The sequence below is a fragment of the Polypterus senegalus genome, chromosome 12, assembly GCF_016835505.1.
Source record: "Polypterus senegalus isolate Bchr_013 chromosome 12, ASM1683550v1, whole genome shotgun sequence".
In the NCBI taxonomy this organism is placed as follows: Eukaryota; Metazoa; Chordata; class Cladistia; order Polypteriformes; family Polypteridae; genus Polypterus; species Polypterus senegalus.
In genome coordinates, this window is record NC_053165.1 from 39,057,334 (window position 1) to 39,080,092 (window position 22,759).

Sequence of the window (22,759 nt, forward strand, 5' to 3'; positions counted from 1 at the left end):
AGACTCTAGCATCTGAGTGACTGCATTGGGAACATTGCAGTTAAGAACACAAAAGCCTTTAGCACAAGGCATGGTAAGTCATTCGCTCAGCAATTTGTCAATGTAAGAGTTGTGGTTTTCTACATTTTTGTAAATGTTTCAATATTGGCAGAATCAATGTATAAGGTATGTCTGCTGTTTTCACATGTTCACTGATAGACTCCACTCTGCAGTTTCTGAAATCTGATCTGTGTTACAGGTGAAGGTAGACAACCATTATGACTTTCAGGATATCGCCAGTGTGGTGGCACTTACTCAGACATACACAACGACAGAGCCCTATATTGATTCAAAGTATGATATTCGCATTCAGAAGATTGGAAACAACTACAAAGCCTATATGTAAGTGTGTGTAGCACAATTAATTCATGAGTGTTAGACCTACTGACAAGGATCTTTTAAAATAAAAACATAATGATTACCCTGGACTGACAATGGCAAGTCTCAGAGAATATCTTGTGTTCTATAGACTGGTCATTGTATTAACTGTGGGGTGTCATGGGTATTTGAAATAAATCTTGCCATGATATACTAGGCATGATGGGTAACCTGTGGAGACTACATCCATTTGTACAGAGTGTGATGATCACCCTATAGGTGGCAAACCATACTCAGCAGGGTAGTTATAAATCCTTTAGATTGTGGATGCAAACTTTTGCAGGGCATTTTAAGTATCTTGGTCACAATTAGCCGCATGGGCTTCTGCAAAGCACTGTAAGAAAGATAAAAATACATGTTTTTTTTGTGTCTATTCACTATTTGAGCAGAATTGTGCTTGCTTTTAAACTACTGTGTCCTTTCAACAGGCGGACCTCCATTTCTGGCAATTGGAAGACAAACACTGGCTCAGCAATGCTGGAGCAAGTAGCCATGACAGATAGGTGAGCTTCATGCCTATATGCCTGTTGACCCTTTGTTCAGTTAATAATGGTGGCCCCAAACTTCAAGTGGTCGAGCCTTAAGACAGGTGGTAGCATAACAAGATGGCCTACACAAAATCAAACATGTGGCAGGATTAAGAAGTGATGTCTTCAAACGTATTAGGGGGGTGGGTAGAAAAAAGCTGAAATCAGATTTGGTAGTGGTGTTGAGACATTCCAAAGAGAAAAATAAAAGCAATTTATCTCAAAAGCCATATATGTTCATAGGAGTGGATCAACTGTTAAAACGTTCTGGGTATACACCCACGAGCCCCTAATAACAAGGGTCCTTTTCAACAATCTACTCCTCATTGGCACCGGCACAGTTAAAAAATCATGGCCAAGACACACACAACCCCCATCCCACCTGACGCCAAGTCTCTGCATGATGAAATGACAAAGAAGAACTCCCCCGCTTGATGAAAAGATGTAACAACAACAACATTTATTTATATAGCACATTTTTATACAACAATGTAGGTCAAAGTGCTTTTACAAGATGACAAACAGAAAGTTACAAGAAAAGAAAAATAATTAAGATAAGGCTATAATATTAAAGAACAAGTAACAACAAAACAAGATAAGGTCAAATGACTGGGAGGACAGAAAAAAATCCAGTTTGGCTGGAGCATATAACAAAATCTTCAGGGTTTCCAGGGCCAAAAGACTGCCCAGCCCCCAGTGGACATTCTACGTGGCATAAATGTTCCTAAATCAAACCTCTTAGTTTTCATACTTCACGTAATAGGATTTTATGAAGTTGATCTTGTAAACAGCTGAGACATCCACCTTCATTCCATTATCTCAGGGGGCTACATGGTGCCTTGATCAGGTGTTGGTGGTGCAGATCACCACCACAGAAGAATCGGAAAAGACTCCAGAAAATAGTGGGGATTAGTACAGATTGCAGATTCCTGAAGAATGTGATAATTAAATACCCATATGGTCTATTAGGAATACATCTGAAATGTAGCTATAAAAAAGTCATATTAAAATAATGGGTGAATCTCTATAGGTAAAATATTCCAAGTTTTAGGTGCATAACAGCAAAATGCCGCCTCACCACTTCTTTTAGGCTTGGCTCTTGGAATTATAAGTACATCTCAAATCGATGATCTAAGATTACAACTTGAACAGTAGAGGGACAGGCATTCCAAAATACAGGATGAAGCAAGATTATTTAATACTGTATAAACCATTAGTCAATTCTGAATAACACAGGTAACCAATGTTATAATGCTAAAACTGGTGAGATTTGCTCAAATCTTCTTTTTCTAGTTAAGATTCTAGCTGCTGTGTTCTGCACTAATTGCAGCCTATTTATGTCTTTAATAAGTAGTCCTGTTAGCAGTCCTGTTACAGTCATCTAGTCAACTGAAAACAAAAGTATGAATTAGTTTTTCAGTGTTTTGTAAAGTTATAAGAGGTCTAACTTTTGCTCTATTCCTTAAGTGAAAAAATGAAGTCCTCATAATCTGGTTAATATGTGACTTAAAGTTTAGTTCCGAGTCATTAAATAAACCTAAATTCTTTAACTCTGCCTTGATTTATAATCCTAAGAGATCAAGTTTATTTCTAATACCCTCACCATATCCATGTTTGCCAATCACTAGGATTTCTGTTTATTCCTTATTTAGTTTGAGAAAGATACCACTCATTTATTCAGAAATACTGCTAAAACATTGGACTTTGGATCATTGTAAACTCCAAGGGTCAAAATGACCAAGGGGGAAATCTTTCCCCTACTCAATGAAACAATTGAGTTTTTGAACATAAAAGTGTGAAATATCATGCAACATTGAAGTACATGCAACACTGTTAAAAGTATGATTAACCCTGTGTTAGGGAGTTAAGTCACCCAGGGGCCTTTGGGGGTCTAAACCCAGAGCTTGTATGTTCACATTCTTTTTGTATTTGTTACAGAAATCTCAAGCATAGTAACATATTTTATGAATAAGAATGAAACATTAGATGCCAAAAGAGTAGGGGTACCACAAGGTAACCCTGTTTAATAATGGGTGTAGGACAAACTAGAAAAAGAAAACACTCTCATGTGCAAAACTGACATACAAGCAAAATAAACATTGAGGGATTGTTCTTTCCTAAAGTGGTTGTCCTCTAATGTACACCCACTTTTGGTGACTTCAGGTCTTTTATATCACCATTATGGGAGGGGCAGGGACTTATGGCTGAAGTAGAAGATGGGTCACTCCGGTTAGTGAACCTCTGAAACACAGATGGAAGGAAATGAAGTTCATGACAGCACCTCCTTTTTGCTCAGAGTGGTATTGCTTACCTTATCGGAGTCCTGAAGATGTCCCCTAAGCCCATGTGCTTGACATGCACCTCCCACCACCAACCATTTTCCAGACAGACCTAACAGAGAAGTTGTGGATATGGGAAAGGGCATCAGTATTAACATGAAGAAGCCCTCAGCAATGGAGTGCATTGACCTTATAAGGCTGTAAGTCCAAGAATTATCAAGTGACTCCAGGGTTGGTCTCCTTATGAGTCACAAGCCACTGAAGTGGGGCATGATCAATCACCAAAGTAAATTCCCGACCCAGGAGATAATACTTCAGCTATGTGATTGTCCGCTTAATGACTAGGGTTTCATGCTCGATTGCAGAATACCTTCTTTTCTGGTTCAATGATTTCTGGCTACGGTAAATCATGACATGTTTTTGCATTGTTGACCCTCTACTAAGCATGGCTTTAGGCCAGTTTCAGACTTGTTGGTCTAGAAAAAAAAAAGAAGTGAAAATTTAAGAGCAATCACAATAGCTACAGACAAAAGGGCCATCTTTAGGTTAACGAAGGCTGTTTTAGCATTTCAGTTCCATACCACCCAACTTTGGGGCTTGTATCTAAGTTCATTTTATTAAAGACATACAGTAGCTCTTTTAAAGAACTAAGGCATGAAGTGTTGTTTATATTCGGCAAGACAGAGGAAAGTCTGAACCTGCCATTTTGCTTCCAGCCAGGGACAGTTACAAATGGTTATAGCCCTTGAGCATTGTGGTTTGACTTTGCCCAATCCCACCATGTAGCCTAAGGCCTCAGTCAATCTAAACCAGCATTTTGAAGGATTAACACTGGGGCTTGTGAATGGCTTTGAGCACTGTCAAAATGTGTCTCATGTCATCCTCCCAGGTGCTGGAATTAATGACATCATCGTTGAATTAAGCAGCACCATAGCTGCTTCTGTATGGGGCCAAAGAATTTTATTCACCAGATACTGGAATGTCATCCATGCCCCATATTCCAAATGGGCATCCACTGGGGTGCTAAATGCAATCTTTTCTTTGTTGGATTCCTTTAAAGGAATTTGCCAATAGCCCTTAGTCAATTCAAGAGTGGTTAAGTATTGAGTCTTACTGAGTAATGTGAGGAGGTCATCCACATGTGCCTTAAATATTCATCAAAATGAGACTTGGTTAAGGCAAAAGAAATTATTCCAAAGTGACAACTACCATTGGGTTTTGGCACTAAAACAATTGGACTAGATTGGGGACTGGGGCTATCTTAAATAACCTCTAATTCTAGTTCATTTGATTTCTAGCTCAACCTCTACTTTCTTTGTCTGCAGGTGACGGCACAGTCATTCTTAAACCATGATCCCTGGTTCATTCACAATGTGATCAGCAATCAGGGAATTCAGACTTGGTTTGACATTAATAACATCCTTTTACAGCTGGTTCTGTGAAAGGGTTTTATTTCATTACCAACATTAAGAGATACTGTGTTAATGAAGAGTAATCTAACTGTGCCAGAGTTTGGCAGAGCCTCCTCTAGTTCCTTCCATCTCTATAGCAAATTATTGTGGTAGACTCAGTCTTGGTTAGCAGTGGTTAATCAGGCAATCCCCATCATTCTTTAATTCTCTATAGCCCTTGCCAATGAACCACAAGTTGAGAATGTGTAGTTAGAATTAATATTAGACCTCTTTTCCTGGCTGAAATTCATGCTGGGTGACCACTTGTTTTTTTGTATTCCCCTGTCTTATAGGAATGGCCTCTGGATATTTGTTTGCTAGACAATCACCTTTTTTATAATGGCATAATCATCTGCATCTCTTTCTTCATAATACACCCATTGCTCCTTCTCAGTAAGGAATGAGGCCAGTATCTATGCCCCGTTTTATGATAACCAGTTACACCTGCTGGCAGGTCTTTCAAAAATGAACATAAATTTCAATATCATTGCAAGGTGGGCAATGGGATTAGTACCTGTGATGGTCCCATAGCCCTTAATTCTGCCCTTAATGGCTCCATCATAATGTGATGTGCCTCTGCAAAGTCAGTCCACTGTGTCATGTCTTTACTCGATATTGCAGATTACTTCTCAGGGGACCGGTTGGGCTTGCTGCTGCTCCATGCCGTACGCTGATGTCTACTGAGTAAGAGTAAGAAGGAACTTTTAGATGCAAAAAGGGTTGGGGTATCATCCAGTAACCCTGTTTAGTAACAGATGATAGGAAAATGGCAAAAGAAAATGTACTTGCAGGTACAAAACTGGCTTGTAGACAATTGAACAAAATAAACTTTGAGAGATCTTTCTGTCATTCCCAAGTAGTGGCCCTCTAATGAACAACCATTTCTGGTGATTTTGAGTCTTTTATATTGTTAGCCTGGAAGAGATGCGGCTTTGTGGCAAAAGCAGAAGCTGTATTACTTGTCATTCAGTCAGTAAGCATGTGAACAGCAGATGGAAATGGAGGTGGTGTTAATCACAGTACCCCCTTTTGGCTTGGGGTGGTATTGCTTAGCTTATTAGAGGCCTGAAAAAGTCCCTCAAATATATGAGGTTGCCACACATGCAATGTATAAGAACTATAAAATGTTTATCTAAACATTTAAAATAAACAAGAGTTAGGTTAACTTTTCTTGCCTATGCATGCCAGTAATTTCAGCTTCCACTCACATCTCCACCTTATCAGCATTCTTCTTTTCTATTTATTTACACCTGCCTTTGGAATCATAGTTAATACTAAGAGGTAACAAAAACAGAAACAACCTGACAATCTTCAAATGTTTGTAAAGTGATTTGAGTATCAGCAAGTGGAAAGTGTTACATGTGGGCAAACATGATATTAATTATAAACACAAGATGGGCAACATTGACCCACAGCAAACAAACTCTGAAAATAATTTAGGGTCTTATATTGACAATATATTCTCATCCTCCAGGCAGCTCAGAAAAGCAATTGCAAAACAAATAAAATGTTAAAGACTTCAGAATAAAAAAAAAGCTTGTTAGTCTTAAATTCTGTATTTCGCAAGTTACCCCCAATGTGAAAAATAATGTTCACTCCTGGTCACCACACTAACAAAAGATCTATATCCACACTAGAAGCTGTGCAGAGGCAAGCAGCTATGTAAGTGCCTCCCTGAGCTAAAATACTACCAAAAGAAAAAGTCCCCAGATACAACTATATGGGAGCTCATTCTAGCTCTTCAAAAGTATGAAACAGCAGTGATAAAGTTGATCTAGTAAACTTCATCCAAGTATAAAGTAAAGCAGAAACAAGTCTTCAGTCTTCCTTTTAGTCAGTGCATTCATTGTGAAAAACAGAAGGCCCTTACTACTGTACAATGGGAATCCACTAACAAATATTTTATTATAACAGAGGCACTGAATACTTGAAAAAGTCTGAATAGGATGCTGGGACTACTTAATAATTAACTGAAAAAACAAGCTTGATGAACTTAAAGACCTCCTCCCATTTGTATTTTTTATGTTTTTATTTCATGAAAAGATTTATTTTGATTTAATTATTTCAGTATTACTATAGAAATTAGAATCTTTTAGGACACTGTATAATTTTAAGAGGGATGTTTCAGCATCTAGAAGGCCACTTCCTTACTGTTGTAGAAGAAAGATTTTAAAAAATAACACTGCTGTTCTGCTTTTCCTGGTGAAGGTCATCCATTCTCTGGCAACTTTTTTGAGTTTGTCCTGGGGTATTTCCAGATGCTCCCAAGCCAGTCAAGATATAATGTCTCCAGTGTGTTGTGGGACTGCCGCTGGGTCTTTTCCCAGTTAACTGTGCTAGGTCTGCCCAAACCACCTTAACTGCCTCCTCTTCATCTGGAGAAGCATTAGCTCTACTCTAAGATCTTCAGCTATTGTTGAGTTTCATATTGTATCATTATGAATGAGCCCAACAGCCCTAAACAGGAATCTAATTCAGCCAATCCAATTGCATTCCCATACTTTCCCAACCAAGAGCTCATAACAATAGACAACCATGTAAACTGATCAGTTAACGGAAAAGTATATCCAAAAACATAACTCCTGCTTCTTCACCATAGACTGGTGCAACATCTGCAAAGAAACCACTTACATGTGGGGAAGCTGCTCAATTCTTAAACAGACCTGTCACAACTATCTCCACTCAATAGGTACAAGCTGTGGACTGATGCCTGCTCCCAGATGTTTGGAGGTCTGGATATTTGCGCAGTCAAAGCCCTTCATGGCAAAGATGGCAAAGACTATATTACAGAGGTACGTAACAGCAGTTGCATAAATCTCCCAGGTATGTGCCGTTATTAAAACACTATCACAAAGCCAAGTTCCAATGATGCATGAGACAGTCTGTATTTTAACTAACAGAAATAATGTTCTGGTTGTGTATATTGTGAGCATGTGCAGATCTACATATGTGTGCATGTATTGTAACCATGCCACCACTTGGTACTGTCTGGGGTTTTGAAATAAAACTTCTTTTAATGTAAGGTGGTTACAAAAAAAAGACCCATAGACTCATAAAAGTGGTAACTGCTTCATGCTGATTAGGGTAGGAGTGTGGGTTAATGTGTCCCGATTTCACATAAGGTCCAAGATCTTACTTCTCCCCTGTATCTTAACAGGATCTCTACTTGCTCCAAACAAGTAGCTGGTGTTGTCACACCCTCTCCAAGCCATGCAAGTGGCAGTCACCAATATCTTTGTGTAGTGCTTACAAAAGGGCTTGAGGCATCAAGAAACACTGCCTGCCAATGACATGTGGACACATTGTACCCTTGTACTTTTCTGTGTGTACATGACTAAGCCGTACACATTCATGTGCGTATATGAGAATGTACAGACATGTACATAGGAGTAAGTGTGCATATATTATACTATTTGTGAGTGACATTGACAATCTGAGAGTGTTCAGGGCAAAAAAGAAACTTCCACAAAACGCAGGGATATTTGTGAGGCATACTAGTATAGAGATACACTGCGCATTGCCGCACCCACCACACGACAAACCAACTCAGGATCCAGATTAGAACCCGAGTGCAGCCATGCAACGGGTGATACCTCAGCACCACACTAATTCAGATGGAGTGGACCAGTGTGAGGTTTTTTTATGGTGGCTGGAATGCCAATTCTGCCACCAACCCCCAAGTTTTTCCCTGCAGGTTGGAGAGCCTACATGCAGGGACGAATGCAGATTAATTTTATATCCAGTACGGAGCAATTGCAGGTTAAGGGCCTTGCACAAGGGCCCAACAGAGCAGAGACCCTTTTGGCATTTTAAGGGATTCGAACCGGCAACTTTCTGATTGCCAGTACAGATCCCTAGCCTCAGAGCCACCACTCTGCCATACTAGTATAAGCTAAGATATAAATCAGCCTAACCTGTCTTGAAGTTGTGTTATCAGATATAAAAGCAGTAGATAGATAGATAGATAGATAGATAGATAGATAGATACTTTATTAATCCCTAGGGGAAATTCACATAATCCAGCAGCAGCATACTGATACAAAAAACAATATTAAATTAAAGAGTAATAAAAATGCAGGTAAAAACAGACAATAACTTTGAATAATGTAAGCGTTTACCCCTCCGGGTAGAATTGAAGAGTCGCATAGTGTGGTGGAGGAACGATCTCCTCAGTCTGTCAGTGGAGCAGGACAGTGACAGCAGTCTGTTGCTGAAGCTGCTCCTCTGTCTGGAGATGATCCTGTTCAGTGCATGCAGTGGATTCTCCATGATTGACAGGAGCCTGCTCAGCGCCCGTCTCTCTGCCGCAGATGTTAAACTGTCCAGCTTCATTTCTACAATAGAGCCTGCCTTCCTAACAAGTTTGTCCAGGTGTGAGGCGTCCTTCTTTATGCTGCCTCCCCAGCACACCACCGCGTAGAAGAGGGCACTCGTCAGAACCGTCTGGTAGAACATCTGCAGCATCTTATTGCAGATGTTGAAAGCTTCTAAGGAAGTATAGTCGGCTCTGACCTTTCTTATACAGAGCATCAGTATTGGCAGTCCAGTCCAATTTATCATCCAGCTGCACTCCCAGGTATTTATAGGTCTATACCCTCTGCACACAGTCTCCTCTGATAATCACGGGGTCCAGGAGGGGCCTGGGCCTCCTAAAATCCACCACCAGCTCCTTGGTTTTGCTGATGTTCAGGTGTAAGTGGTTTGAGTCGCACCATTTAACAAAGTCCTTGATTAGCTTCCTATACTCCTCCTCCTGCCCACTCCTGATGCAGCCCACAAAAGCAGTGTTGTCAGCGAACGTTTTTACGTGGCAGGACTCCGAATCGTATTGGATGTCTGATGTATATAGGCTGAACAGGACCAGTACAGTCCCCTGCGGTGCTCCTGTGTTGCTGTTGCAGTATGACAAGCTCACAAATTCTGCCATTTATGTCATAAATATTGTACATACATTAGGGAGAATTATTTACTTCAGCATTAGTGTGCACACTTATTGCTTCATAATGTTACTTTTTAAAGAAAGGAAAAAGTGAGAAGGCATGCATATAGATAATTGTACAACTGGCTTTTACAGTTAAAATGTTCTGTAAGCAGCAGAGTAATCCTAGTCACTACATGCAATGGCTGTTTATTGCACACATCCATAGACTTGTAGGTATGCCCAGTAGGTTCTAGTGTCCCTGTTTTAGCTTGGCCCATTAATACATTTTATTGTGCGTCTAAATACAAGCATAGTTCATCAAGATGACAGACACTGAAAACGTGACATCCAGGCTGCCCTCATCCTATAATTCTTCTCATTAGCTAACCTATGGACTGTTTCATATTTTGTGTATGGCAAAGCAGGACCGTAATGAATAAGGCAAATCTGCCAGTGCTTGGTCATTATCACTCCAAGAAACTGGGATCACAGTTCCTTATTGTGGAAGCATTGATGGTCTTTGTTGCAGCTTTGCAACATTTCAAGATCAAGTTTATGAATGAAGAATTAAAATGCAGTATCTAGTGTCCAGATTTGTCTCAATGACCAGCGGATCCACTATAAACAGAACTGCAAATGGACTCACTCTGGAATAAAGATTTTGATTTTTCCTCTTATTTCAGTCATTTACAGCCAGTGTATCCTGACTGATATCAGCATTCCCCCAACCGACTCACCAGGAACTCAGTTGGGTGAAGAGAACCACAATTTCTACTGTTCACTTGTCACTTTCTCTTTCTTAGGTAATTGGCTCTTCCATGCAGCTCATTGGAGAACACCAGGCTGAAGACAGACAGCTGATTGCAGATATGGTCGTAGCCAAAATGAACCAGGTGCTGTCCAGAACAGCAAATGCTTCTCCGCAGAGAAGTATCAGCACCCAACAGCCCCAGGTAGTATTATCATACAATAATCTAGCATATCTGCACAGTCCAGACAATGTCCCGGGGTGATCAGAGCTCATTGACAGTAGTACTGAATATTTACATTGGCAGCAGTGGTCCCCCGGTCAAGAGCACATGCAGTAAGCACAGTATTTAACATATATATGCATTTCTTCTGCTTTCTCACTGTTTCAGAGTGGTTTGCTCCAAGATGGTCAGACAGAGTCCAGCAAGACCCAAGCCCAGCGACCAGCCCCTCAAGGTTGTTTACAGTACATTCTCGACTGTAATGGCATTGCAGTCGGACCAAAACAAGTCCAGGCCACCTAAAATGCCGACCACAAAAGCAATTCTTACCAAAAAAGAAGATGAGACAAAATTAACGTGCAGTTTTTGCAGTGTTTCAGTGCTCACCTGGACTGTGTTTTTCTATGCAGTGTCAAGACGTAGCGTCCACCTGTGTTCATGTGCGTGTTTTAATGGCTGCCTGCTCCTCTGTATCATTGTGATTTTCAGGGCTCTTGGTGGTGGTGTACGAAACAGAGTTGTGTGTTGTTCACTAGTCTTTTCTTTTTCTCTATTCCTCTACCAGTCCACACATGAGGTGCCTGTATATTTTTCACCACACTTGTCCTGCTAAGCGTCTTCCTTCATTTAACACGGAGGCTGCAAATGGCAACCTTGAACTTAAGCAGGAAATGACCAGCCACTTGGCACTGAGATTAGCAAACTGGATTCCCTCTCAGCTTGTCAATGATCACAAGTGGTGCAGACAACTGCCCAGGGACTACCAGTTTAATGAAATGTCCTAATTGCCTGCCCACCTGCCTCATGTTATTAGTCTATTTACTTACACGATTACTCTTCTCCCTTTTTTAGAAATATACTTTATCTCTCTTCCTTGTTTGTGTCCAGTTCTGTTCAATTCATTTATATATTCTGTATTTCAGTTTCATATTCACATCTTTCCTTGATTCTTTGTTTACTAGTTTCCTGTTTTTATTTATTACGTCCTTGTCTTCATTTCAATTTTTATTCACTTACAGATTTTTTATCATTTATTCCCTTTTCATTCTTCTTTCATTGTCTGTTTCATTCGTTCTCTTTGTAGACATAATTCCTGAGCCCCGATGTCAGAGATGGCCACCTGCTTCATGTCTATGTAACAGATTGTTTCAGAAATGCAGCCTTGCTCAGTGAGCTCTCATCAACATGCTGTGGCTTTGCCCTCATCCATGCAGCTCCTAGCAAGATAAATGCCCCTACACTAGCCACCGACCGCTATAAGTCACTCAAGATCAAGTTCTTTAGGTCCAAACAGCTACATACTCCAAGGAATTGTGGGTTGCTCATAGGATATTAGTGATGTTTCATGCCAGCAGTCAGGGAACAAATAAGAGTTTGAGCCTATGAGAAGGCATGTGAGTTTTTTTATTTATTTGTTTAGAAGTTTATTCTTTTATATTGGTCATTTGCTGCTGGAGTCTGTTCCCTGGGAGACCAATTTTTGGGTTACCTACCCAAATGTTATACATGAAAAATAAAAAGAAGAAGCAGCTGCAGTCAGAATAACAGACTTGGACACCCAGTAGTTGCAGCCTGCCACCTCTGAGTCTTCCTTGGCTGGGAGTCCATGAAGAATCAAGGCCACAGCTTCTTTATTCATTAAAATACTTTGAATTTGGAGAGGAGCCATTAGGGTAGCAGTGTCTTGCCTCCTGTCTGGCTCAGCAGATAACATGAAGCCACCCAGGGCACATGCAGTCAAAATGAAGGAGCTTGCTCTGTCGGGAACTTTGCTTCGGATGGTTGGCCTGTTTTGGAAGTGCCTGCAATCTCTCTCTCTGCCTCTCTCTGACTTCTGAAAAAAGCTCATTAACAAGCAGCTGCAACCACAACAAGCAATTATCTGTGCACACACCATTCTCTTAGTTCCACTTCCATGAATATGCAGAGCTGTAGGCCATATCATTGATGTATCAGCCCTTCATTTGAACGCTAATTGTCAAGATGAGTCATGGAGTTAGGGAAACATTAAAGTTTGCAAAAGCAGTGACCTAAGTATTAGCAGTGGGCTGCTTGGCATTATCCATCCAGTGCCTGGTAGGTGCCAGCAGTCAATTACCCTCAGTTCTTTAGGTGCACATTTCAGGCACAGGAATGTCTGGGCATACTGCAGAAACCTCCTAGGCTTGTGCAGACTTTTGACTGGTATTAGTGGGCTGTGTGTGGCCAGCATGTTGGCATTTTCACAAAATCATGTTGGATTGGTAGCTCTGCTTCTTTTGTGACACATTTTGCTCAAACTAACCCCAAGTACCCTCTGACAAGCTATAGCTCTCTTTCACTTTTTGTCTGATTCCCAGTGTGAGCCAAGATTTGGCTCCTTGTTTGCGCCCTGGTGCTTGTGGGCGTGAGTGTGACGAGTGACAAAAAGAAACTCTTTGATGGCTATGCATGCCCCCCTCCTGAAAATGATGTATGAAGTGTTGAAATCCTTTTTATGTTTTTATTAGAGAAATAAAAGATTGTATAAACAATGTGTGTGTGTTGCTTCTTTTGTGGGAGCCGGTGAGCTGATGAAAACTGGGCACCTCCACTCTCCGGCGCCCCAAGCAGACCCAGTCCCCCAGTGCTCCCCAGTTGCGCATGCCTCCTTTACTGCATTGCATGATTCTAGAGTATTGTACTTGTTCCAGTCTGCCCCTGCTGTTTCCCATGTGGCATTCTTTGCAATCCTTAAACCCTTATAGTCTTTTCATATCCAAAGAAGTGGAGCAGTATTCCAAGACCTACTGCAATTTTGCTGCCTTTCCTTGGATATTTTTTGCATTTCTATTTGATTGTCTTGTCTTAAATTTTTTTTAAAAGGTTTAGTGTCATTTATAAGTCCGCGCAGGAGAACAGGCCTTTTGCTGCATGTAACAATATCAAGTGTTTCTTGTGCTGAAATTAGGGGGCCCATGGCAACCCCAAAGTCAAGAGGTGGTGCAAGAGCAAGCCCAGGGTCCGTCTGCAGAGGGAGTGAACCCCCAGCTGGCATCTCCTCCCACCAGCCAGCAAGGACAAGGGGTGCCCCCCGCAGGACAGATACTGCAACAACAGCCACCACCCCGGCCTCAGCCTCCAGCAATCTCACAGCAGAGAACCCTGCCGCATCCACAGCTCAAGTAAGAAAAACGTCTTGATTTTTCTGACCAAGGGAGAGGGAAAATATGAAAGTCAGAGGCTCTCTGAGTACACCCACTCAGTCTATCAGGTTCGGCTGTGGCCAGTGAAAATGTTTTAGGTGCATTCCTGCTCCAAGATTCCTCATGTCACTTCAGGATCTTTTTATTTCTAATACTGACAAAACCTGTAAAGAGAAAGCTGAAGCTGCGTTTTAGTGGCCAGCATGCTCAGCAGTGCTCACTAGGGTGAGTGGGGCTCAGTAGCAGTTATCATGACTGACTCTGATATTCTAGCACGTTCTCTTAACACCCCAACATGTCTGGAGTAGCATCTTACAAATGTAGGTGAAGGCAGAGTAGAAAGTGCTGCCAATTGCCAAGGCAAAAAGAGTAAAGCTTATGTAAAAGCAGCTGGGAGAACCAAACATAAGGTGCATGTTTCAGCATGATCTCCTCCATATCTCCTACCTGGCCAGGTGTCCACTTTGCAGTCATCGCATTCAAACAACATTCTCTTCTCTGCACTTGAATCACTAAGCCTATGTCTCTATGTTTTACAGCAAGTCGCAGTCACTGACCAACGCCTTCAGCTTCAGTGAGTCGCCCTTCTTTCGCTCCAGTGTCAACGAGGATGAAGCAAAAGCAGAGACCATCCGCAGCCTGAGGAAATCCTTTGCCAGTTTGTTTTCAGATTGAACTGTGCGATTCCCAATGTTTTTGTAGAGAGGCAGACAGAGGAGGGCCTCCTCTGTGATCATGTGCACCCAAACCTGAATCTCCCTTTTCAGCTCTCTGTGAATCCTTAAATCAGCTAAGTATTTTTCCTCTCTGTAGCTCATAACAGGCCCTTACTTTATCCCTGTATCCTACATAGGTCTGAGGCCTACTGTTTTGTCAATCTGCACTCGCCTTGCTTTATCTGTGTGCAATAAGCAAAGGCTTATTAGAGATTGGCTTTGTAGCATTCTTCTCCTCTAACTCTCCTTCTTATGTTCTCATCTTCTTATGTTGCTCTCTGACCCTTTTGTTAGTATTGTAAAATCTAATTTGTCACTCTGTGCCCTATGTTTTAGTTGTGGACTCTCCTAAGAATACCTACTTTATAGGACTATAGCTCTCAATTTGTTCTGTGTTTTATGGCTTTGTTTTTTGGCCCTCACCCAATATTAGATCAGTTTCTCTTATTATTGAACTCCTTTTGGCTCACTTTAGCCCCATTTTATTTCTGTACCTTTCAGACCAGCTCCGTAGCTGTGTTTTGTAGCACTGCACAAAGAAACCACTATGAACATGTCTCCAGCTTTGCGCCCGTGACCCTCACTCTGTGCAACTAGACAGTTCAGACCATAACCCCAGTTTGACCCTGTGACCCACTTCCTTAAAATCTGCAGGCCAGCTTTATATACTCTTTAAACTTGGCAGTACAACAGTGGCTTTACCAGCTATACCATACATATCAGAGGCGACACTCCTGCAGCCTCCTGTTAAAGAGCAGTTCGAGTTTATCAAAGCAGAGCTCTACACCTGATGGCCTTGCTGTGTGCCATGTAGCATGTGCCGTTCAGCTCCCCACTTCTCTAGCCACTCATGTTCCAGGGGAGCCATTTTCCTGTTTATTAGTTGTACATTTGCTAAAGAATAAACGTGTGACCAAAATAAATTATGTTTGCAAATCCAGAATTTGTGAGTCAGCAAATTCACCGAAAGGCAGTGTGTCTTCCAGCTATCAGCTCTTCTTTAATATTGTTTTCCTGCACCAATTATTTTCACAGATGAATAGACTCTTCTTTATTGCATGCAGTACATTACATTGCCTTCGTTATAACATTTCCTTTGGTGGTATAAGCAGCGAGGGTTCTCAGCCACAAGGGGTCAGCCAAACACTGTAAGAATGCTGTCAAAAACCCTGCAGCATTTAATACGGGTATATTATACCAATGAGCTTTTTGTTTTCTTAGTTTCTAGTACATAAGGTTTAGTAGGGCTCTCGGCATCTGCTCCAATTGGTCTCCTGAACCTTTAAGTGATCTAATGAACATTGAGAGTTCTGTCATCTATCTGGGGATCCTCAGGACCCCAAACACTTGTTCTTCTCTACAAAACACTACCAGTATTTTCTGAGCCACTGGACTTGGTACCTCTACACCCCAGGAGTACAGGACCTGTCAACATCTCTGATAGTGCAAAGTACTGCAAGAGCTTGTCAACATTATACTTTGGTCTGTCAGCCTAGTACTGTCACTTGTCTGCAAGCATGGATCATCTTTTTACAATAAACAGCACGACACATAAAAGAAACAAAGACATGCTGTGTAGCCGGGCAACACACTAAACTTATTAGAGCAATTAACAGCTACAAGTGTGCCAACTGTCACGGACAGGACCTGCTGTGCTCAAAGGGGCCCCAAAGGGAAATGCTTCACCAGTCCATATTGAGAAGAGCTCTTACCAGCACCACAACACTGACTGAAAAGTGGCCACTCACCAGTTACCACTGGACTGGCCTTGATTGCGCTAGGCTGTCAGCTTGAGACAACTGCAGTGGCTGCAATGGAGTACAGCTTATAAGAGGTAGTGACCGCTCATAGCAAAGCTGTACAGCACAAGTATTTGTAGAGCACAGCTGGAAAATACACAAACCTGAACTGGGGCTGAGCTGCCAACCTGGGACAGCAAGATTGATATCAACAGATGCAGGCTTTCAGGAATGACAGCTAGAAAGATCAGAATGGAACTGGGCTGTCAAACCATAATAAGAAGACTAGTAAAAGTAGAGACAGGCTGGCTATTATGAGACCAGAGCAAATGAGCCATTTAGTTAACTCCAGGATTAATAAAAAACAGAGCAGAAATGCCAAACGGTTAATAACAGGCTGGTGACCGTATAGCTGGGCTAGCAGCCAGTGACTAGCGGACTGGTCACAGCAGCAGAGAGCTGCTAACAGATCACAGTTGGACTAGACCAGCAGAGTTGATTTATGAAAAGAGTGGCAAGTGGACTGGTCATAGCAGAGCTGGGCAGCCAAAAGGTGACAAGAAGACTGGTTACAGAAACGTTGGACTGGTACTGGCAAAATCGAACTGAGAACGGAGGACGTAAGTAGTAAAGCAAGGACAACTTCGCCAATCAGTCTGACTGCTGATCAGTAATACCTAAGATTATGCACAGTCTGCGGTTTGGGTATGGGGGGCTGTAGTTTTGTTCATCTGCAAAAAGTAGGCTAAAATCCACTAACAGAATCTTGTTGCTATGAACTTCAGGGGAAACTGTACGTTGTCTTGTGAGGGTTTTCTTCAAGAAGGCAACTCGAGAGTTCTGGCGTGCGCTATGGTAATGTAGCTGGTACCCAAGATCCTGCTTAACTTCTGGTCTGTTAGACACAACTGAGATACTCAAGCTCGAGGTCAGGCCGACACAAAGGGAGGGAAGCCAAAACATCAAGCTGCTTGGCCTTGTTTCCTCCGGAGCTCTGATACTGAGCTGTGCTGCACCAGGTCACTGTAAGTACTGCCCACCACCAGCACCATGCCCTCTTCACACACATGTACTTGTATGCTCTGTCAATGATTTTTTACATTAAACATGTGGGCAATGGTGGAAAAACAATACCTAAGCTGGCATGAGGAGTGACCCTCATCTAAACCAAATTCACTATACAACAGATGGATCAAACACAGCAGGCTACGAAGTCTTCACAATACCCTCTTTATTGTGTGACTTATTTTTTATGTTTGCCTAATTAACTACCAAGCAAATATTTTCGGAATCATCATTTCAAACTGTTAAAAGAAAGTACAAGAGGGATCACACACACTGATTCCCGGTTGTATCCCCTGTTTAACTTTTCTCATCTGGATCCTGTCATGGATCAGAAGACCTGTACCAACGATAGGTGTCATGGACATCTAAGTAATGCGAAGGTCTGACCAGTTTGTGAGTGTGACCAGAGTGCCCAGCCTAACAATGAATTAACTACTCCGCCAGCCCTAGGTTAACTTTGCCGACAGTCTTTTCTTAATGCCTACCATGTGCTATTCGTTTGAGATGCTACCCTCCTTCAAATACGTTGAGAATGAAATACAATACAGTTAGCCAAATCCTACTGAATCTCTTAGGTTCTATCTTCTTCTTTCGGCTGCTCCCGTTAGGGGCTGCCACAGCGGATCATCATCTCCCATATCTTTCTGTCCTCTGCATCTTGTTCTGTTAGCCCAATTTCCGCCAGCACCCTGTTGGCTAACTAACAGTGCTGGTGGCAGTCGTTGTTAACCCGGGGCTCGACCGATCCGGTATGGAAATTTGTATTGTTGTCCGCATATTGATTTGGCAAAATTTTACACCGGATGCCCTTCCTGACATAACCCTCCCCATTTATCCGGGCTTGGGACCGGCACGAAGAAACACACTGGTTTGTGCATCCCCTGTGGCTGGTGGCTCAATTTAGAAAACTAACTGAGGAATTAGAATCGACAACACAGAGATCACTAAATGCAGCAGGAAACTCGTAGTACGTGTGGAGTGTGTGGTCAGTGGACAGGTGAGTATTTCACTCTAACGTGGCACCTGGTCGCTGTGAGAAAAAGGGGCGTGCTGCACTTTTACAAGAACAACTCGGCTCTCCGATATCGACGAAATATTGTTTACCCATTTAGGCGGGTGTCGCGCACTCTCAGTTTCCACAGACAATCTGTCCATTCTGTCCGCTGTTGCAAGTGACGGTGGAACACAGCGCATCGGCGTCTCCGTAACGCGCGGGACTGTGAGCTTCCGCAACCAGCTGTTTCCATGTGATCCACTCCTCCATGTGACCCCGGCAGAGGGGGTGGAGGAGGAGGAGGAGGAAGAGGAGGCGGGGATCCCGTTTTAGGACTTTGACATGTCCAGCAACCGATCTTCTTAAAGTTGCGCGAAGTAATCTTGTCTGTCTCTGCAAAAGAAGATGAGCGGACGCTCGCAGTGAAGGACAGCAACAAAGATTAACCCTAGACAGGTCAGTGTCCGCCGGTCACAGTAGTTTTAAAGAGGGGTAGTGAGTTGGATTAAGAAAGGGACTTCAGACAAATGTCGCACCTCTAGCCATACTTAGACACAACGCTACCGCCAGGTAGCGAGCGACAGTCGTGTAGTCAGTCATTCACTCACAGCCAGCCACAGATAGAGATGTGCGATCAAATCTGGATACACAGCTAGACACGCATCTACTGGCAATAAGTCCAACAGCAGAACGCCGCCGGACTGAAACAGGCTGTCTAGTGCGAGAGCCCAGTCCACCTGATAAAAAGAGTAAATTGCCACCACTAGGGAGAAATTGACCGGTCCGCCCCTTGTCTGTACACTTTTAATTGCCGATTGCTAAAATATTTTTGTGAAGTATTAATTACTCAGTCTTAAGACTTCATGCATTTCAGACCACTCCGTGCGTGGATGACAGGTTTAACAGTGGACGCGTACACTTTCAGTGGGTATAGCAGCTATGCACACCTTGGCATTGTTGGGCAATACTTAACTGCAGTGACTAAGCACTTTATTCTTGTGGGGGAGTTTCTCTGGCGTTAAGGGTGGCGTTTTTTGAGTCTTGATTTTACTCCTGAAATTGAAGGAGATCTAGTATCACAATAAAGCATTCGTTAGATAAGCTTCCAGGCTTTATTGAGACAAAAGCTGGGGCTCTCCAAGCAACACGCTCCTTTTGAAAATATGATAAAAGGCATTTTTACCGCGGTGACACTTTGCTGCGGCCACGAGTGTTAATGAAAGTCACACAACAAATACTCGCCTAAGGCTTGTATAAAAAGCATAAAGGGCTTTAAATTTCAAGCCTGAATGCGCGAAGCATGTGTGAGAGGTGGTCCACAGCTCAAACGACTCAAAGTTGAATATTCATGGTACTCTCTTTCATTCAATATATAACTGTTGCTTAACCCTAAACAAAATTGACGTCGTTTTTGTTTTTTTTTAATTTCACCAGAAAGACAAAAGGCAAAAATACGATTCAGCGAGTTTAACACGGATATGATTAATCTGTATGAAACAGAAGGGAACGTATTCATCTGAGCACAGCAAAGCTCAGAGTGAGTAATTCCCTTTCACATGATCGAGGCTTACATGGAAACCCATGTTGTGCGCTGGTTCAGAAGGTGAAATCCTACGCCTTACTTTACAGTAGGCGCTACAGTGCCATTGTGCGGGACGTCAGTGCGACTGACACACTTGTTTCGCTCAAGAAAAAGTCACCTGGGAGTCGCAGCATTTCAAATCCAAATAGAAAGGCTTCAAGCGAGCTTGGTAACATTTATTTATTTATTTATTTATTTATGAAATGTTTACGGGAAGAAATTGTACTGTTAAAGGTAATAATTAGTTCCAGTTAATGTCAGTCGATAACATCAGGGTCCATTGTGTGTCAATCAGTGTTATTAAGAAAGAAAGAAAGAAAGAAAGAAAGAAAGAAAGAAAGAAAGAAAGAAAGAAAGAAAGAAAGAAAGAGTAATGTTAAAGATCTAAGTAATAAATGAACACCGACCAAGGGTATAAGGGAAAAAGAAAAGCAGGTAATTACACTCGATGTACAATAGGGAATTGTATTCAAGGAGTATTAATGTAAGATGTAAGAACTGATGTAAGAACTGAACGACAAATACGTAGTCAACAGCAGAACTTTGATCTCAAACATTAAAAGTAACAGCAGGAAATAAAACCCATGTTAATATACAGTATTTGTGATTGTAAATGTCAGCGTGAGTGCACAATTTAAAGCATATTTAAAATTAGTCAAAGAATAAGAAATCAAATGCATCGTTCTATGTAATATTAGTGAGAGCTTTGCTTGGGGAAAATCTAACTAGCTAACGGCAAAATTCTTCTATAGTTTTATGATAGTAGTTTTACAGAAAAGCATAGGAAGGCAATTTTAACATCCTGTAAATTTAGTAATATAAATGGGAAATGTGATTAGTAGTGTAATTCATAATATAAGGGAGATTAAAGGATTTAACTCATACCTTTTCTCATGCTTAAATATAAAAGTACAATCGATAACTAAATCGGTTTTGTTAATATGAATAAAAGTTAGAGAGTTAACATCGCAAACCTGTCATGAGCTCACATAAAAATCAAGCGAGGCGTAGGAAATTATTAGGTTCGTCTGTTGTTTAACTAATAGTAACCAACGTAATGAAACTGTAAATAGTATGTTCTGATGTAAACATTGCGAATTTACACCAAAATGAATACCTATTTAGGAACAGCAAACAAATCTTCTGTTTTATATGTATGTATGTATGTATGTACGCATATATACGTGTGTGTATACACACACACGCATGCATTATTTTGTGAAAGGCATAAGTAAAGAAAAAAGAATGACAGTTGATTAATACAGAATAAGTGCCTTTGTCGCTAGTGTGAGTGGTTGCAGCGTATATACTGTAACTTACATATCCATACTATAATATCTGATTAAAAGAAGCGAGTCTCGCGATTCTGAACTGAATAAATGAATTAGAAAACGGACTGATGAATGAACAAGCAGAACTGCCGTTGATAACGTGCTGTTTACACAATGCGGGGTGGCAGATCGGAGGTTATCGGTGAAACAGCCCTCCTTAAGAGTAGCGGTGCTAATCAAATCATATACCTGCTAGTCACCTTCTGTACAATAAATATATGAACGTGTATATGTTACAAATAACTAAATACTTACTAGAGCCACTTAGCCGTTTGATAAACTGGTAAGTGATGGCCACGTAGAGGCAGGTGGCAGCCCCAACCCAGCCGTCCGTGGAGTGTGCCAAGACCCGGTCTTGTTATTTGTGGTGCCCCGTTAAGTGACGACTGCCGGCCGTTCAGGTAAGTTGCCCTGTCCCATCAATAACTTCGGTTATTTTTGACGCCCTTTTGTGCTTTGCCATGGCGCGCAGTGTTTTCTGTTCGTATCTATCTTCCTTTCCATGCATTTGTGCAAAACAATTTAATGAACAGCCGAGCCGCGCACAAAACGAAGTTAAACGGCTGTCGCGCTGGCACAGGACTCACAAGGCGTAAAGGTCTGTTTGCTTGGCTAATCGTTGGCCTGAAGTGGACTTAGGCTGGCAGTTAGCTGATCTACGCAGTCCGGCTCCAGGCTGAGGATGGACAGGGTGAAGGACGAGTCGCCTGGGCGGCACACCGTTGACCTAAGCGCCCACACCTTTTAATTTAAAAGAATAATCCGTTTTCATTGGGACATTTTTTCTATCAGGTGCCACACACATATATCTTTATCCAACTGGGCTCCCTACCCTAAAGTCGTCACAGTAAGAGCCCCTCTCAAATTGAAGAAAGGTGTTCCAACAGTGTTACAGCTTCCCTTTTTCCCATTAATTTTACTGGTTGGGTTTTACAATATTAGTTTTCATTTTTAAGATTTGCTTTCTTTATAGTAGTGACTTCACCCAAGTAAGTCTGTGAGGGCTACATTGGCCAGAGATGCACCGGTTTATCACTATATGTGATGTTTCTGTTCCAAGCCTGGCTCTACATATGATAACTTCAGTCCATACCCTTCAACATATGAAAGCCCAGCTCACGTGAGAAACTACACATGGTAGCTCTGCATCTTGCTCTGCACTATAGGAGGTAGTTTCCACATCCATCCATCCATTATCCAACCCGCTCTATCCTAACATAGGGTCACGGGGGTCTGCTTTAACACTATAATGATCTCAGTTGTGTGCTCTGTACAAATTGTTATAGCTCCACTCTATGCCTGGTACTGCATATAAAGACTCCTACTCGATGCCTAATACTATATAAGGCCCTGTTCCTATCATAAGCCTGTTCCCTATATTGACTCTGTTTTACACCCATCACTAAATATAGTGCTCCCTACTCCATGACCATTGCTATATATGATAACGCTGAATCCAGCCCAGCACTACATATTATGTGCTGTCATGCCCAGCTGCACTACAGGCACCATAACACCACAAAACAGTTATATGCGCTCCATCTTAAATCTGTGAGAATAAAGCACATTGACTTGAGAGCTAAAGTAAACCATGACGCTGAC

At 41.8% G+C, this 22,759-nt stretch overlaps 2 protein-coding genes across 4 annotated transcripts in view; both read left to right on the forward strand.

The window, feature by feature from the left end:
- syn2b (synapsin IIb) overlaps nucleotides 1-14,664 on the forward strand; it is a 61,676-nt gene extending 47,012 nt beyond the window's left edge. The window contains exons 7-13 of the mRNA XM_039770882.1: nucleotides 239-381; nucleotides 846-920; nucleotides 7,364-7,466; nucleotides 10,399-10,548; nucleotides 10,735-10,801; nucleotides 13,496-13,709; nucleotides 14,270-14,664. Of these exons, the coding sequence (XP_039626816.1) occupies nucleotides 239-381; nucleotides 846-920; nucleotides 7,364-7,466; nucleotides 10,399-10,548; nucleotides 10,735-10,801; nucleotides 13,496-13,709; nucleotides 14,270-14,405 (888 nt within the window). The 3' untranslated portion in view covers nucleotides 14,406-14,664. The remainder of the gene's footprint in view (nucleotides 1-238; nucleotides 382-845; nucleotides 921-7,363; nucleotides 7,467-10,398; nucleotides 10,549-10,734; nucleotides 10,802-13,495; nucleotides 13,710-14,269) is intronic.
- Nucleotides 14,665-18,451: 3,787 nt separating this feature from the next.
- The window catches only part of pparg (peroxisome proliferator-activated receptor gamma), a 43,989-nt gene continuing 39,681 nt past the window's right edge, over nucleotides 18,452-22,759 (forward strand). Inside the window, exon 1 of one of the 3 annotated variants that reach the window (XM_039770888.1) lies at nucleotides 18,452-18,700. The gene's annotated coding sequence lies outside the window, so the exon portion shown is untranslated. Of the gene's footprint in view, nucleotides 18,701-19,283; nucleotides 19,996-22,759 lie in introns of those variants that run through there. The other 2 variants (XM_039770885.1, XM_039770887.1) reach the window with 2 other exon arrangements.